The 18,150-nt window shown below is 45.7% G+C and overlaps 2 protein-coding genes across 3 annotated transcripts in view; both read left to right on the forward strand.

The window, feature by feature from the left end:
• Nucleotides 1-18,150, forward strand: part of PUS1 (pseudouridine synthase 1) — a 364,184-nt gene that overhangs the window by 272,867 nt on the left and 73,167 nt on the right. The gene's annotated exons all lie outside the window — the stretch shown is intronic.
• The window catches only part of ULK1 (unc-51 like autophagy activating kinase 1), a 110,938-nt gene that overhangs the window by 40,088 nt on the left and 52,700 nt on the right, over nucleotides 1-18,150 (forward strand). For both annotated transcript variants that reach the window (XM_063144390.1, XM_063144392.1), the window contains exons 8-9: nucleotides 4,067-4,168; nucleotides 14,255-14,313. In XM_063144390.1, the coding sequence (XP_063000460.1) occupies nucleotides 4,067-4,168; nucleotides 14,255-14,313 (161 nt within the window). The remainder of the gene's footprint in view (nucleotides 1-4,066; nucleotides 4,169-14,254; nucleotides 14,314-18,150) is intronic.

Consider the following 18,150-nt stretch of genomic DNA (forward strand, 5'->3'; position numbering starts at 1 on the left):
AGTACAGGACACTTTTATTTTGTTACAATGCCATGTTCTTTCTTATATAATGGGCCCGACACTTCAATCCCCGTTCGTTGAATAAAGTCCTCGATGGTTGTCCAGGTGCTGTGGTGATCAGGGCCGGCGCCAGACTATATTGCGCCCTAGGCAGGCGCGTTCTGAAGCTTCCGCCCCCCCCCGCTCGCTCACTCACCGCCCCCTCACTCGCCTGCCCACCCGCTCGCTCACTCACTGCTCCCCCCGCCCGCTCGCCCGCCCATCCGCCCGCTCGCCGCTCCGGTTCCCCCCATCGCTCGCCCGCCGCCCCCGCTCGCTCGCTCGCTCACTCACCGCTACGGCTCCCCCCTTGCTCGCCCACTCACCACCCGCTCCCTCCCGCTCCCGGCTTTGAAGCCAGGATGCTGGGGTTGGGGGGTGGGGCAGAGGCTTTGAAGCGGCGCGCCTGGAAGTGGCTTCCTGGCGCGCCGCACTGAACCCTCCACCTCCAACCCCAGCATCCTGGCTTCGAAGGAGCCAGGACGCTGGGGTTGGGCGGAGGCTGGGGCGGCGGCTTTGGAACAGCACACCCGGAAGCCGCTCTAGGAGAGCAGCTTCCAGGTACGCTGTTCGGCGCCCTCGTTTGCTTGGCGCTCTAGGTGGCCGCCTGAGTTGCCTCTATGGCAGCACCGGGCCTGGTGGTGATGTGATGCCCCAAACTGATCCACTGGCTGCTACCATGGCTCTGGGAAGCCAGGCTGACTGAATTTGGCTCTTCACCCTTGGGTCATTCAATGCAGAGAAACCAAGCAGCCTGCATTGTGCATGTAAATTGGGCCTCTGTTCTACATGGGGTGCATCTTTTCAATTCGAGTTCGCCCCCCCCTTCTCTCTCACACACACCCCCCTCTCTTTTGCTATGGCTTCACAGCCAGGTTGTTTATTTATTATTATTTATTTATTTAGAATATTTATATACCGCTCCTCATTGAAAAAATTTCGGAGCGGTGTACAAGGCAAAATGAAAATAAAAACAGAATAAAACATTTAAAACAAAATTTAAAAAGAAGCAAAAAACAACAACACAGAAATCCAAGGCTGCATGTTAAAGAAAGGCTTCTTGGAATAAAGATGTTTTCAGGAGGCGCCGAAAGGAGTACAAGGTTGGAGCCTGTCAAGATTGCAAGAAAAGAAAAGAAAACCTAGCAAGAGGAGAAAGCTGATTACTTATTTATTAATATTTATATACCGGCCTATTTGGTAAACAGCCATCAACAATTTAAAACAATAAAACCTTAACACGGTATAAAACAAGAACATTAGCAACGGTAATACATTAAACTTGCATAATTTAAAAGGCTGGATTAAAGCGTTCTAACTTTGCATCCTTCCTAAAAGCTAGGAGCGTTCTTAGGGGAGCGCATTCTGCAGTTTGGGAGCAACATGGGATAAAGTCCTTTCATGCGCGTCTCACAAATGGGTCTCTGTGGGTAATGGTGCCTTGTAGCACATTCTTTGCAGCTTCATAATGAGATAGGCAGCCCAGTCCTAAGCCATTTAGCACCTGAAAAGTTGAAACCAATATCTTTAATTGGGTCCGGAAAGCAACTGGCAACCAGTACAGGTCTTTCAAGACAGGTATAATACAGTCCAATGCACCAGTTAGCGGCCGAGCTGCTGCCTTTCGCACCAACTGAAGCTTCCAGTCACTCTTCAAGGGTAGCCCCACGTGGAGTGCATTGCAGTAGTCTAAGCTTAATGTGGCCAAAGCATGGATAATTGGCCATGTCTTTCAAGACAGATATAATACGGTCCAATGCACCGGTTAGCGGCCGAGCTGCTGCCTTTCGCACCAACTGAAGCTTCCAGTCACTCTTCAAGGGTAGCCCCACGTGGAGTGCATTGCAGTAGTCTAAGCTTGATGTGGCCAAAGCATGGATAATTGGCCATGTCTTTCAAGACAGGTATAATACGGTCCAATGCACCGGTTAGCAGCCGAGCTGCTGCCTTTCGCACCAACTGAAGCTTCCAGTCACTCTTCAAGGGTAGCCCCACGTGGAGTGCATTGCAGTAGTCTAAGCTTGATGTGATCAAGGCATGGATAATTGGCCAGGTCAGATCAACTCGGGAAGGGTAGTGGCACCAAATGTAACCGTGCAAACACAATCCTTGCCACCTCCGTCACCTGAAGTTCCAGAACATTCCCTGCTTCTTCCGGAACAGGTTGATTTTCCGGCCCCTTCTCAGACAGATTGTAGTGAGCTTGCTGGTGTATGCCCCAAAGCCTCCCTTCTGTTCTGCTTTAACAGGTTGCGTTTGTGAGAGATGAACATTCATGGAGCAAAGCGTGGTGTTACCTGTCCTAACGCGATCCCCTTGTCTATCTGGTTAGCAGCCGGTAGACATTGCCTCTTAAAACCTTTATTGTGTGTGCATTAGTCTTGGCTTTTTAAGAGAGGTGTTTATATGGCCCTCCAAAGTTTGTTTTATTCTGGTGACTCACTTGTGTGAATGCAGTAGTGAAGATTATTTACTTAAACGTATAGCCATGTCAATAGGGCATTGCTTCCCTTATCAGATCAAACGGTAGGGCGTGGGTTTTGTTTATGCGCGTACGTGTGTGTTTCAGATCTCATTAAAGCAAGATCATGCTTGAATTACCAGATGAGAGTTATGAAACCACTGTCTCCATGTCTGCATGGCATTGTTTTAAGCTGGGAACAAAATCTGTAACCTTTTGTGGCGTTCTGGCCAGTAACGTTTTTAAAATGAAGAGCGAGTAGGTGAGGGGAGTTTGGTTTCTTTCACAGTTGCCAAGAAAGGGAAATTGTGGGGGGAACCAGAAACCGAAGCTTTAAACAAAGCACTATGTTCTGTCTCTCTTCCCCCCCCCCTTTCCCGGCCAATGCAGGCCCCGGAAGTTATTATGTTCCAACACTTTTTTTAATTTTTTTTATTAATTTCACATCTTAAAATACAACCACATAATACTAATTAACACATAAATCAAAACATAAATTGCTTATACTTCCACAGTTATAATTATCTAATTTTACATAATCACATAACATATCATAAGTGCTCCCCTCCACCCTTCGGGATCTATTCCTGCTTCCAAAATTTCATTGTTTCTTCTGGTGGTGGTTTTCCACCCCCCTTAGAGAATACATATTCTAGGAACTGTTTCCAAATTCCCTCAAATTCGTTTACATTTGTTATACCTTTTCTTAACCTTATATTGCATGTCAATTTATCATTAATAGCTATATCCCATATTTACTTATACCACTCTTCAATACGATAGTTTCCCTGCACCTTCCAGTTCCTAGATATGATTAACCTTACTGCTGTCAACAAATTTGTTATCAATTCTTTAGTCTCTTTATTACACTTTAAATTACCATATAGTGATAGTAATGCCACTGTAGGTGTCTCTTCAATCTCTATTCCCACAATTTTTTTTATCTCAGTAAACACCATTTTCCACAATTTTTGCACAAATTCGCATTCCCACCACATATGCAAATACGTTCCTTTCCCTCCACATCCTCTCCAACAATTTGCTGAGTTCGTCTTATTTATTCTGTTTAATCTCACCGGGGTCAGATACCACCTCCATACAATTTTATAATAATTTTCTTTTATTCTCACAGACATATTTCTCAACACGCTTTGTCTACTGTTACTTTCTACTGTTAGTTTTACCCTACCCTGTGCCTGCTTACCCTACCCTGTACCTGTTTGCATTCTCTTCCCCTCCTTATTGTTTTACTATGATTTTATTAGATTGTAAGCCTATGCGGCAGGGTCTTGCTATTTACTGTTTTACTCTGTACAGCACCATGTACATTGATGGTGCTATATAAATAAATAAATAAATAATAATAATAATAATAATAATAATAATAATAATAATAATGTCTCTATATTCCCTCCCAACTCTGCTGCCCTATCTGCACCCTCAGATCGTTTTCTTTCACAGTTGCCAAGAAAGGGAAATTGTGGGGGGAACCAGAAACCGAGGCCTTAAACAAAGCACTATGTTCTCTCTCTCTCCCCCCCCCCCCCCCCCCCCCCGCCAATGCAGGCCCCGGAAGTTATTATGTCCCAACACTACGACGCCAAAGCTGACCTGTGGAGTATTGGAACCATCATTTACCAGTGTCTAACAGGAAAAGCACCTTTCCAGGTGAGTTCTTCTGTGGTGAGTTATATTTCATGGCTTCCTCTTACCACCCCTGAATTGGCCATCTGCCTCGCTTCAGAGATTTCTTTCACTGAATGAAAGAGCTCCGGGCGTCATCCGGGCGTGGCAGCTGTCAGACCCACGGTTCATCTGAGAGGAAAGGAGTTTGGAACCCATGGCTGCGTTCGGACTGTTGGAAATGTTACGTTAAACATAGTCTGATTCTAGACATTCTAACACAGCGGTTCTCAACCTGTGAGTTGCGACCCCTTTGGGGGGGTCGAACGACCCTTTCACAGTGGTCGTCTAAGACCATCGGAAAACACATATTTCCAATGGTCATTTATTTGTAATTAGAAATAAATGTTTCACAATATATAATTACATGTTGCTTTTGTGATTCATCACTATGCTTTAATTATGTTCAACTTGTAACAATGAAAATACATCCTGCATATCAGATATTTACATTACGATTCTTAACAGTTGCAAAATTACAGTTACGAAGTAGCAACGAAAATAATTTTATGGTTGGGGGTCACCACAACATGAGGAACTGTATTAAAGGGTCGCGACATTAGGAAGGTTGAGAACCACCGTTCTAACAGTATAAGGTGGGAAGGGTTTTTCTGCTCTGTTCCGTTGCAGTTGAAAAAGGCAATGAACTGCTCTTCCGGTGGTTGTCTGTGTTAAGGAAAGGACAGACTGTGTTTTGTAGTCTCTCGTTATTTGTTGTTACTACTTTCTTCAAACTCAGCGTAAAGTTTAATACATATGCTCTGGTCAAGTATATTCCTTTGCGGCTACCTTTCTATATGTCACATATAACTCCTAACAGAGTTATATATAGAGAGAATTGTTGTAAACCGCCCAGAGAGCTTCGGCTGTGGGGCGGTATATAAATGTAATTAAATAAACAAATAAATAAATGAATTTCTAATACGGACAACACACTATCAATGGTGGGTTGATAGTCAACTCCATGGTTGGTTATTGAGTGAGTGCTCCCACCACGATATAATTATAATCAACCGTGGTGTGGATTAAGGCCAGTGTCGGGTTGACTATTAGGTAATTGTGTGTTTGATTGGCACATCCCCCGCCCTCTCCCCCCCAGTCCTCCCATTGGTATCCCATCAGCCATTGCGAGTTCTGCTGGGTGGAATAGAGTGGCAGCCGCCGCTTTGGCTGCTCTTGCCAGGGCACTCTGTAGTCGCCGAAAATAACCAACTGTGTGCCACGAAATAGTCAGCGGTGCCTGACGCACGACACGATAACCGACGGTTGTTCAACTAATCAACTCCGTGTAGCGTTGGCTATTTGTGTTGGTTATTTCAGCCGAATAACCAACTGTAGCGTAAAAAAGTCCCAACGGTTGACGCAATAACCCACCGTTGACGATTTAACCCACCATTGGTTATTGTGTCATCGGAACCCAGTCAACATAACACTTAATGTTGAAGCATTTTTTAAAAATATAAGAAAGAAAGAACTCCCCTTCAGTATAGGACACTTCTATTTTGTTACAATATCATGTTCTTTCTTATATAATGGGCTGACACGTCAATCCCCCTGTGTTGAATAAGTCCTCGATGGTTGTCCAGGCACTGTGGCGATGGACCACCATCTGTCAGGTGTGCTTTAGGGTGGCTTCCTGCATTGAGCAGGGGGTTGGACTTGATCACCTTATAGGCCCCTTCCAACTCTACTATTCTGTGATTCTATGTGACGCCCCAAACGGATCCACTGACTGCTACCATGGCTCTGGGAAGCTGGGCTGTCTGGATTAGGCTCTTCACGCCTGGGTTTTAGTAATTAAATACTGCCCTCTTCTCACTTGTCAGCATTCTGAGAATTGTGGGCTAAACAGCCCACAGTTAACCGAAGAACAAATTGTAGGATAACTGTGGGTTGTTCAACGCATTGGGGCAGATCTTTAGTTAATTAACCCATATTTGCCACCATTGCATGCAAACAGGCCTATGAGGTATAGAGAGCAATGAAAACAATTCCAAACTATCTCCCCGCCCCCAAGCCCCCATAAAACCAATGAGATTTGGTACCAAAGTAAAATACATGCTAGGCACCACCACAGAAAAGGTCCTTCTGGTACCTGCCCACCTAATTCCTGAAGGTGATTTGATTATGTCCTCTTCGGTTCTGTCCTCAGCAAATAGGCAGGTTCGTGCAGGAGAAGGCGACCCTTTAGGTATCTTCGCCCTGGGCCTTTGAGGGCTTTAGAGGTCAACGCCAGCCCTTTTGAACTGTGCTCTGAAACTAACTGCAAGCAATAAATCTCTCTCTCTCTCTCTCTTTAAGTAGTTGACAGTTGTGTAATATGTTCACTTCAGTGAAGTCTGGGTAACAATCTGGCCACTGTATTCTGAACAAGCTGGAGTAAATGGATAGTGTTTGAAAGCAGAGCTGAGCTTTATGCTGACAATCTGTAGCTGTCAGATTTACCAGCTCACTTTCACCACTGGGCATGGCGGTGGAGTTGTGGAGTAGCGTCGGCCATCCTGCTTTGGGAACGTGAACGTCAACCTTTAGAGGAACGAAGGATCCGTAAATGTGTTCACCACTGGCGAGCACACTTTTTGGAACTGGCGAGTTCATTGTCGGGGAGAATGGCTGTACTTCTCCCGAGCCTGGAGAAGAGCAGGGACTCTCCCTGACAATTGCACCTTGGAGATACTTGGAAAACAGTGAGTGTTCTCGGGCTTTCTGAGTGTTTCTGAGACGTGCTAAAACAGGGAAGAATCGTCTTCCACCCTCTGCCATCTCCCAGCTCCTCTCCTCTCAATCATCTTGGGCCTTGAGTGTAGTGTGAGATCATTTTTACCCCTTCTCTCTCTCTCTCTCAATCTGTGTGTGTGTGTGTGAGAGAGAGAGAGAGATGCAGACATTTCCCCTGCCTTTCAAGTCCAGCTAAAATGGGTGGACCCCTGAGGAAGCTGGACAACCATCTGTCAGGGATGCTTTAGGGTGGATTCCTGCATTGAGCAGGGGGTTGAACTCGATGGCCTTGTAAGTCCCTTCCAACTCTGCTATTCTATGATTCTATGAAACCAGTGGTTCCAACTCCCAGTGAAAATGCAACCCCCTACCTCCTGAAACCGTGGGTGGGTGGGTGTTAGCTAGGAAGGATAAACATGATTTGCGAGCTTGGTAGAAAACTTACCCAGAGCGTGGTTATATTTTAACAAACAGTAAAAGGCAAATGTTTTTAAAGGAACCTCACTCACTTGAAGGGTTTACTCAGATGGCCGCTTTTTGTCATGGGCTAAGTTTGATTAGCGGTTATGAGCAAGAGTCAAGTTTCCCAATCTCTCTGTGTGTTCTTAATGCCAGTTTTTAGACGGGCCACCCGGAGTGGCCATTTTAAAATGTTGAAGCTTTAATATTCAGCCTTTCTCTCTCTCTCTCTCTCTCTTTTATGGATTGCTCTTTATATATTTTGATCGTGAGAAAGGTCAGCTGGAGTTTGTTTGGGAGGAAGCAAAAGAATTGTGTGTAGGAGGTTTTGCAACTGTTTTTCTTAATGAAATAGTAAAATGAGGCACAGGCTCTCGGGGGTTCCTTGCAGATAACAGAAGTTCTTCAAAGGTCTTCCTATACAAATATTTTTAAAAGAACTAGCGTGGTGAGTTTTATGCAAATACCAAAGGCATTTTAGCTCTCTTCCAGACTTGGGAAAACTAGCAGGGGAATTGCATTTTCAATTATGGGTGCAATTTTACTACAATTAACTGCCGTGTCTGGAACCCTCAAGTCCAATAACCTAGAAGAACTGGGGGAATTGGGCTCCTTGTTTTGGACTCTTCTGGGTCCCAGTCTGTAGTAACATTTTCTACGTTTACATCTATACGTATAGATTAGCAGATGGGAAATGTACACAAATTGGTGTCCTCTTTTGTCCTCTTTGTTGGTGAAGTGTAAGTGTCTACCCTTACCCCAAAGGATTAATAATAATTAATCATTATTAATAATCCTAATACCCAGAGGCAGCTGGAAAGGTCTGGATCCCACTGGGGTTTTTGGGGGGCCCTTTTGATTGAAATTCCCAGCCAATGAAGAGGTTGCTCAGACCTCCCATTGAAATCAAAGAGACTTAAGATAGTCACAACCAGTTTAAGCCCTAATATTTTCAGTGGGTCTACTCTTACCATGACTGTCATGTCTAACCCTACTGCCCCTGTTTTGGGAGAAGGTGTTTCAAGTAATCAATCAGATTCAGAACTAGAAGACGCAGCGCCAGACACCAGCCAGCTTGTGCCAGTGGGGGAGGAAGCTCTCAGGGGTGATTCCCCAGCTGGGAGTCACCCCTCTCCAGAGCTTATCTTCTCAAGGCCAAATCCTACACACTCGGTGGGAAGTGAGGTTTCTTCCAGAGGAGAGCGCCCTGACAAGCTAGCTGATGCTAGGGTCTCCGCCAGAAGCTAAAACGCACAGAGCAGAAAGAAGGCGTAAGAAATCCAGTCCGACTAGGATTGCGCCAGAACCTGCCTCCGCACCAGGCTCTCTGAAGTCATGGGTGTTTGGGAAGGGGCTTCCTGTTCTCCTTGGGCGGACAATTGTGCTCGCTTAGTTTGCATAGTTTTGCCTAGGGGGAAGTTTCCAAGAGATTAGACTCTCTTCAGGTAGAAGAGATGTTTGCTGCTTAATAAAAGCTTTGTAGATTACCTAGCAGGCCTCATCATTTGTCTCCCATTGAATGTCTAGATGCAACACGGTTTCAGAGTGTATCTTTCCAGCTTTTCCCTTCCTTATGCCTGTTGCTTGCTTTTCTTTGATGACATTTGAACCCAGGGGCTTCCTCTCTCGTGCTCCTAGAGCCAAAGCAGATATTTGTCTGTAGCAGCTATGTGTTTTGCTTTCATTTTTTACTCTAGAGAAGACACAGGGCTCCTGATATAGATTGGTCCTGGGAAATGGGGAGGAAAGGTTCAAAACCATCCTACCCTCATGCTAGGGTCCTGATCCAGATCAGGACTCCTGTGCCAACTCTATTATTATTATTATTATTATTATTATTATTATTATTATTATAAAAAGACATAGCTGCTAGGTACAGATTTAAAATAATGCTTGATATGGTCTTTAGCCTGCACAAGTATACCAACTCTGTGTGTGGAATCCTTTGAAACCTCTGCTATTCCTAGAGGATTAATTCTGCTCTAACTCTCTAATGCTTAATGCATCATTCGTGACCCTTGTTATTTTTTGAACTTAAGTTTCTCCTCCTCCTCTTCCCTTCCGTCCTTGACTGGGTCAGCCTTCTGGCCAAGAATGTTTGCAGTAGCTAGAGGCCCTGAGTTGATAGTCTATCAATTGGGGTGAAATAGACCCTGTCTGGAGATGTGCAAATGAGGGCAGCCTGCTGATTAGATAAAACAAATTCGGTGGAGCAGATAACCAGGGTGCAGATGGGAATGTCCTTGGGCAGCTGGCTCGAAGTTCAATGCAAAAAGAAAAAAAGGGGGGCAGGGGGGAAGCACAAACAAAAAACCCAAAACCATGATCCAAAAAAGTGAAATATTCTAACAAAAGAAAATTAAAAAGATGCAAATCGGATAGGTTTGCATGCCCCTGAATTTGCTTGGTTTGCATGATAACCTAGCTGTAAAGAGCTTTGCATGGTTATAATGTATTATTTTATGCAAAGCATGCATCCACAGAATTAAAACTCACAACAGCCATCGAAAGCAAAAAAACAAACAAAACATTTCACATGAAACCAAGAAGAGCAGTATATACACTATAATATTTCTTATCTTGAAGTTTAGAATTCCAAAACAATACACTGAGTTTTTATTTGTTTATTTTAAAGATGGTTTTGAGTTGCCCTGTAACCTGGGTTCTCTGGCCGATGTCCGATTGAACTGTTTGAAATTATTATTATATTTATGTATTTATTTTATTTATTAATTACATTTCTAAACCGCCCAATAGCCGGAGCGCTCTGGGCGGTTCACAGAAATTAAAAACATTCAAAGTATAAAACAACAGTATAAAACCATAATACAAAATACAATATAAAAGCTTTATTTGTATCCCGCCATTTGCCCAATGCTGGGTCTCAAGGCAACCTTACAAAATTTAAAACATATACATTTTAAATCCTAGGAAAAGAAATGTACAAAAAATAAAAAAAACAAAAGAAATTACAATATTAAAATCTTAAATGTTTAAAATACACGGCAATTTTACAAGTCCTTAACATAGATGGAAGACCAGATTATTCTCCAAAGGCCTGCTGGAACAAAAACGTTTTAGCCTGCTTCCGAAAGCCCATCAAGGAGGGAGCCAGCCTAGCTTCCCCAGGAAGAGAGTTCCAGAGCACCGGAGCAGCCACCGAGGAGGCCCTCTCCCACGTTCTCACCAAAAGCGCCTGTGAAGATGGTGGGACTGAAAGAAGGGCTTCTCCAGAAGATCTCAAAGCATGGGCAGGCTCATAAGGGAGAATACGTTCTTTCAGATAACCTGGACCCGAGCCATATAGGGCTTTATAGGTCATAACCAGCACTTTGAATTGAGCCCGGAAACAGACTGGAAGCCAGTGGAGCTGTTTTAACAGGGGAGTTGTCTGCTCCCTGTAACCAGCCCCGGTCAACAATCTGGCTGCAGCTCTTTGAACCAGCTGAAGTTTCCAGTGGTTCAGAGAGAAATAAACAATTAAGGGACATGTTTCATAAAATAGCGTCACAGTATATAAAAAAACTCAAAACAAAAACAAGAAACAAATACCGTAGCCTGTGCCAAAACAGAAAGAATAGCTTGATTACAGAGAGCTGTAATAACCTAAGCAGATTAGTCAGTCTTGGCTGAGAAGTAGGGGTATAAATATGATCGGTAGATAAACATAAACACTGGCCATTTCTGTAATAAAGTTATTTTGTATGTCCTTCCTGAGCTTTTAAAGAATGCAGCAGCTTTGCCATGCCAGACAAAGGGAGCCAGGCCAGTGTCCTGGGTTCCAACAGTTGTCAAAACCATTATAAACCGGTTTAAAGCAGTAGTGTAGATCCTGCCCCAGTTTCTTCTGTTGGATATTATCCAGGGACATGTCCATTTCGACAATCTATGATAGTATAATCACCCACTCCTTGATAGTAGCCATAATAGTTGTTTTCTTGTGCCAGACCAGAAGGATCTTGGCAACTAATGCAAAGTTTTTGAACAAGTTATCTATTAGCATGTGGGAAATTATTGTCCAGATCGGGAAGATGGTCAATAGATTGTATTAGCTCAAGGCAGACTCCAAATCTAGAGACTGTAGTCTTCTGATTATTGGGGGACAAACAGGGAGGGAACGCCTATTGCCTCTGTGCCAGAGATGGGCAACCCTTTACTACTGAAGTATGAATTCCCTTGCGTGTTATCTGGCAGGGGCTGCAGATTGATGATGGACAGGACCAGAGTCAAAACTTGGTAGCTCACCCTTTCCCCCTTTGCCTGTGCTCTTTTCTCTCTCTCTGCCACCCCTCTTCTCTCTCTCTCTCTCTCTCTCTCTCTGCCACCCTCTTTTTTTCCTCTCTCTGCCACCCCTCTTTTCTCTCTCTCTCTCTGCCACCCCCTTTTTTCTCTCTCTCTCTCTGCCACCCCCTCTTTTCTCTCTCTCTCTCTGCCACCCCCTCTTTTCTCTCTCTCTCTCTGCCACCCCTCTTTTCTCTCTCTCTGCCACCCCTCTTTTCTCTCTCTCTGCCACCCCCTTTTTTCTCTCTCTCTGCCACCCGCTTTTCTCTCTCTCTCTCTCTCTCTCTCTCTCTCTCTCTCTCTCTCTCTCTCTCTCTCTCTGCCACCCCCTTTTTTCTCTCTCTGCCACCCCCTTTTTTCTCTCTCTGCCACCCCTCTTTTCTCTCTCTCTCTTTGCCACCCCTCTTTTCTCTCTCTCTCTCTCTCTGCCACCCCTCTTCTCTCTCTCTCTCTCTCTCTCTCTCTGCCACCCCTCTTTTCTCTCTCTCTCTCTCTGCCACCTCGTTTTCTCCCCTCTCCTTCCATCCCATGCAGTGGGTTGCCAAGGAAGGGCTCGCATACATGGGCCTTGGGCCACCTGGGGCCCTAAGAGCTGCATTTTGTTCACCCAAGTTATTCTGGAAGCATCTGCTCAGCCACAATTTCCATGAAAAGGGATGCTCTACTAGCTGGGCCATATCAGAGTGCAGAGATGGCTTTTCCTAGGGTGACCCTATGGAAAAGAGGCCAGGGCTCCTGTAACTTTAACAGTTGTATTGAAAAGGAAACTTCAACAGGTGTCGTTTGTAGGCATGCAGCACCTGGCAAAATTCCCTCTTCATTGCAACAGTTAAAGCTGCCCTCTTTTGTATCTGGTCACACTGGTCAGGGCTCCTGCAGCTTTAACCATTGCGATGAAGAGGGGATTTTGCCAGGTGCTGCATGCCTACAAACAACACCTGCTGAAGTTTCCTTTTGAATAAACTCTTAAAGATACAGGAGCCCTGGCCTCCTTTTCATATGGTCATCCTAGCTTTTCCCAAATCCTTCATGTTCAGTGAGAAGTTCTGCAAAAGCAGTGTTCCAAACTTTCCCTTTAATGAACAACCTGGACCTTGGCTGCTTCTTCCCTGCCCTCCTGCCCCCGCACCCCCATCCTCGGCCACTCCCTGTAATAAAATGCAAACTCCTAGCACACAAACAGTTTTCCTTGTATTTGATCTGAGCCTGGGTTTCCCATTAGCCTTGTGGTGATGTCTGGCAGGTGCTGCGTGTGTGTGCGTGTGCAAACAGGGATCCGATTATCGAGGGCAGCAGAGGCGGCCTGGCCTTTGCCAAAATATTGCAAGGGTGTGCCTTGCTTTTTGCAAGCCTGCAAAGTAGGCTGCAGCTGTCCTCTTTCTTTGACATAAATTAAAAGCTGCCGGAGTATTTTTCCATTTGAAGGGATGAGGACGGCTGGTTTGTCTCTTTTATAGCCACACCTGGAAGACCCAATTTTAAATTAACAGGAGTAAATGTGCACTGGTGTCCCCTTCTTTCCCCTCCCCTCCCTCCCTCCTGCAAGCAAGGCTGAATCTACTGTGATGCTAAGTACAGGAAGAGTGTAACCTGCCGTTGACTAAAGTGCTTCACTACTTATGGCTGAATAAGCTACCTTGCTATTTTGTTTGCAGAAGTTGGATGAAATGTTACTTACAGAATGCTGGGAAGGGGGGAATGAGGACGTATCCGGCCTTTCGTTTTGGGGCTGTTCACGCAACACGTTAACCCACCCCTGGTAGTTGAGTGTGGGTTGTTTTGAACCGTGGGTTGTTTATTGAACTGTGGATTAGCGCGTTGTCTGAACACAGCCAGAATGGCTTGTTAACCATGCAGGGTGGCTTGTTAACCATGCTAAATAATCCAATGATGAACGATGGGTTCTAAAGTTGGCTTGTTCGAGACAATAAGCCAACAAGCCACGCTGGCTGCGTTCAGACAACACGCTAACCCAAAGTTCAACAAACAAGCCACGGTTCAAAACAACCCACACTCAACCACTGAATGTGGGTTAGCGTGTTGTGTGAACAGCCCTGTTGGAATGCATTCGATGAAAGGGTCCTTGGAGATAGTTTAGTCCAACCCTCTGCTCAATGCATTAACCAGCTCTTTTCTACCCTGCTATAAAATGTACTTTGGTCTTTTCTCCCTTTTTGAAGAACGCACTTTCTCACTCGCACTTTGTAACGCCAAAAGACCAGTTCCGACGCTTCTCCGATCACCAGATGTCGACATTTGGCCGTTCATTTTAAGGAGCTTTTTGTGCTTGCAGGGGTCTCTAAATTAAAACAATGGAAGCTAAAAGAGGGATGAGATTAATGGGATCCATAATCCCTCTAATCAGACTAAACGATGGCTCTGGAATTGTTAATTTGATCTGCCCCGGCAATGACATACCTTTTAATAGCGATGAAGAACAGTGACCTCCCTCACCCTATTCTAATACATGTATAAATCATTACAATGGCAAAATGTGTATTTCTCCGTCTTACGCAGAGATGCTCCTTGGTTTAGCCTTTGTTCTTGGGCGAGGTTGGTATAAATAGGATCTGAGATGCACTTGTTGATTATCTTCCTTTTCTCCCTCCACAGGCAAGCAGTCCGCAAGACCTCCGTCTCTTCTATGAGAAAAACAAGACACTAATGCCCAAGTAAGCATTCTTCCAATGTTGCTATTTCCCACACACACACCCCAGCCTGCTTCCCCCCACTCTCAAGTGGCCACCAGTTGCTTGCTGTGTTCGCCTTTACACCTGTCCCCTCGTGCTCTCGGCTTGGCATGTTTAGAAATAACTTGGCAACCCGCCTCTCCGTTCCTGAGCTGGGAGTGACAGAGCCCCGGGGGCTGGCAAACTCAAACGTGGTTACCCTGGTTAACCCTGTCCAGGGGCATAAAAACAGTCCAAGCTGTGTTCTTTCTTTCTTTCGTTTCAAAACGAAAACAGAAAAACACGGGGAGGGAGCAGAGTGTCAAAGGCCCATGATCGGTGGAGTATCACTGGCTGAGCTTTGCACGACACCTGCCTGTCAAGTATAGGTACAAGGTCGGCTTTATACCTTTACCTGACACTGCCGTTTCAGTGATGCTCCGTGGTTCTTATTCCTCTCTCCCCACCCCCAGATAAAAATAAGTACAAGTATCATATCTTAATATAGCATTTTATCACCATCAGGGCCGGGCGAAGCTGGTCATAGGCCCCGGTCCAGATGGGAAATGTAGGCCCCATTGCAAACTGCTCATTAAGTATTTTTTTAATCGGTTCTAAATACATATGAACTAGAACGATTTATGAAGAAGGTAATGGCAAGCACTTTTATTCAAGATATGTATAAGACATCGCTTCTTCACATTCAGAAACGCTTTACGTGCTTTTGTCTCATCTCTGCTGGAGATGTGGGGTGAAGACACCTTGGCTTTTTGGCTGTCTCAAAATGGAGTCGGTACTGCTCACACACAGGAGAGCTACTTTGTAACAAATCTTTACCAAAGGGTCCCCCTTTGCCTCTACCAGGGGGACTCGGAGTAGCCCCCCTCAAAATCGTAGGCCCATGCCAACTGCCCCCGCCTAGCCCTGATCACCATTCTCTTATCTACCATGTGTGGTGGTATAGGCCAGAGTTATTTGTCCCTGCACTGCAGGCAGGGAGATGAGGTTGAGAGGTCGTGATTTGCCAAAAGCCAACTTTTAACTGAGAATTGCAGGACTGAACGTGGAAACCTTTCGGCTTGAATACATTCCTCCCCCATGGGGAAAGGTTACAGTGTTTTGAGCTTTTTAGCCTTGGGAGGCGGGGGACAGGAGAAGGCGAGTAACGGGGGACATGATAGAGGTGTATAAAATTATGTCTGGTGTAAAGAAGTGGATAAAAACATAAGAGCCGTGCTGGATCAGACCAAGGGTCCATCTAGTCCACCATTTTGTTCACGCTGTGGCCAATCAGCTGTCGACCAGGGACCAACAAAGCAGAACATGGTGCAACAGCACCCTCCTGCCCATGTTCCACAGCAATGGGTGTATACAGGCTTGCTGCCCCTGATACTGGAGGTAGCACCGACCCATCAGGACTAGTAGCCCTTGATAGTCTTCCCCTCCAAGAATTTATCCATCCCCCTTTTAAAGCCATCCGGATTGGTGGCCATCACTACATCTTGTGGTAGGGAGACATTTTTCTCCCTCTCTCAAAATACTAGAACTCGGGGTCATCTCGTGAAGCTGAGTGGTGGGAGAGTCCGGGCAGATAAAAGGAAGGACTTCTTCACACAGCACATAGTTAAACTTTGGAATTTGGTGCCACAAGATATAGTGGGGGCGTTAAAGGGAGATCAGACGAATTCACGGAGGAGAAAGCTATCAGTGGCTATTTGTCACAGTGGCTATATATTGTCTCCAGGAGCAGAGACAATCTCTCAGGACCAGTTGTTGGGGTACATGATTGGGAGGGTGCTGTAGCACTCCGGTCATGCTTGTGGGATTCCCAGAAGCACGTGGTTGGCCGCTGCAAGAACAGAATGGTGGACAAGATAGGCCTTTGCTATGATCCAGGAGTGTTCCTCTAATGCTCTTAAGAGCAAGTGAGTTATGGTTACTTCTCTTATACATGCAGGGGAGGTTTCATGCTCCCAGCGTGTTTCATTGCTCAAGTGCTGGAAGGTTTTGCACTGAGAATATGTGTGGGGGGGTGTGCTTGGAGACTACCAGGACATGGCGTTTTGCATCCCTTTCCCATTAATTGGCTGTTACGAAAGAGTTCAAAGTCTGGTTGGCATTGGGTGCTGAATTTCGTCTGGTTAATTTACAGTGGCTTCATACTGTGAAGAAACGAATCTATTTAATTTGACGGTGGTTGTAGGCGGCAAACCTCAAACTTTATAGGGCGCCTCCAAGTAAGCATGGCTGCATTGCTTTCTCAGTTGCGCTGCATCCCTAGCGCATTGATTTTCAACACTGTGCGCATGGATCCCGGAGTTGCACTGATGCTCATCAGGGAGATTCCTAATCAGTTCAGTGGTAATAGGGAGCGAACTTCACTCCTTTACCATCTTTCTGGATGGCCTACTCTTTGGCCTTGTATAGACAACAGGCTAGTGTGTTGGGCTTTACTGTTGCTGTCTATGAACTGGAGGTTCGTTCTGGGATGCTCTGCGTTGGGTGACCCAATAGATCAGCCTTCCTCAACCTGGGGCGCTCCAGATGTGTTGGACTACAACTCCCAGAATGCCCCAGGCTGGGGCATTCTGGGAGATGCAGTCCAACACATCTGGAGCGCCCCAGGTTGAGGAAGGCTGCAATAGATGAAAGGTTGTGAAACTTGAAACTCCCTGCCCCATTCTGCCACGAGATTAAGGTCCTCCATGTCCTTTGGGTAGGGTGCGCTTAACTTGTTTTGGGGTTTTAATGCCCTTCTGATGCCCCTCTTGGGTTTTCCTTTTTTTCTGCTTGCTGACCCACAGCATCTTGGAATGGCTTAGCCCTTGTCATTGTGTGGTGAAGTTCACATTGTTTGCTGTCACTGGCGACGTGTGTGTGTGAGAAACTCACAACAGCATGGTGTAGTGGCTAAAGTGTCGGACTGGGTGTCAGGATATCTGGGTTCTAGTCCCCACTCAGCCATGGAAACCCACTAGGTGACTTTGGGCCAGTCACAGACTCTCAGCCCTACCTACCTCACAGGGTTGTTGTTGTGAGGATAAAATGGAGAGGAGGAGGATTATGTATGCCGCTTTGGGGTTCCTTGGTGGAAAAAAAAGACGGGGTATAAATGCAATAACAAACATATGACATTGCAGCACTGGGCAGGCAAAACGAAACTTTAGAAAAAAGGTGGAGAACTCTGTCATGGTTTCCCTTAGCATGTTGCTTCATTTTGGGCGAGAAAGACTGTGGCCTTGGTTTTGAGCCAAAGGCGCTTTCTATTTGAACCAGACGGCATGAAATAGCTTTTGCCTGTCTCTCCTCTGTATTGCCTAGCATGCATTACCCATAATGCTTTGGGTGGTGTGTGCGTGAGTTTGAGTGGCCTAGGCCGAGGGAAACAACGCTGTGGAGCCAGAGAGGCTGTGGAAAATTCAGACCAACAGGGTGTTGGGGAGAAGACGGAGGCAGCTAATTAATCGGCTTTTGGGGTCGGTTTCCATGTGACCCTGGCCCCATGCCACGGGTTTTCCCTGTTTTTTAGGCTGTGAAATGTGCCTCGAAGCCATGCCCTGCTTGTGCAGTGGGGAGAAAGATCCAAATAAATGAAGCTAATTTTTTCCCTACTTGCAGCCTTAAATTAAGTAGGAGCTGCATCCTCTTACCACGGTGGTAAGAGCCCACGACCACCCTAGGGAACTGGTTCCATTGTCGTACCGCTCTTAAGAGTGGACTCAAACCATACGTCCCATTGTTATGAAAGGGGGGGACAGAGTGTTCCGTCCCTCTTTCGGCTGGCGTGAAATCGAATGCACTCGCCTATATGGATTTCCCACTCACCTATGGCGACCGGGC

This window comes from Elgaria multicarinata, chromosome 18, assembly GCF_023053635.1.
Source record: "Elgaria multicarinata webbii isolate HBS135686 ecotype San Diego chromosome 18, rElgMul1.1.pri, whole genome shotgun sequence".
In the NCBI taxonomy this organism is placed as follows: domain Eukaryota; kingdom Metazoa; phylum Chordata; class Lepidosauria; order Squamata; family Anguidae; genus Elgaria; species Elgaria multicarinata.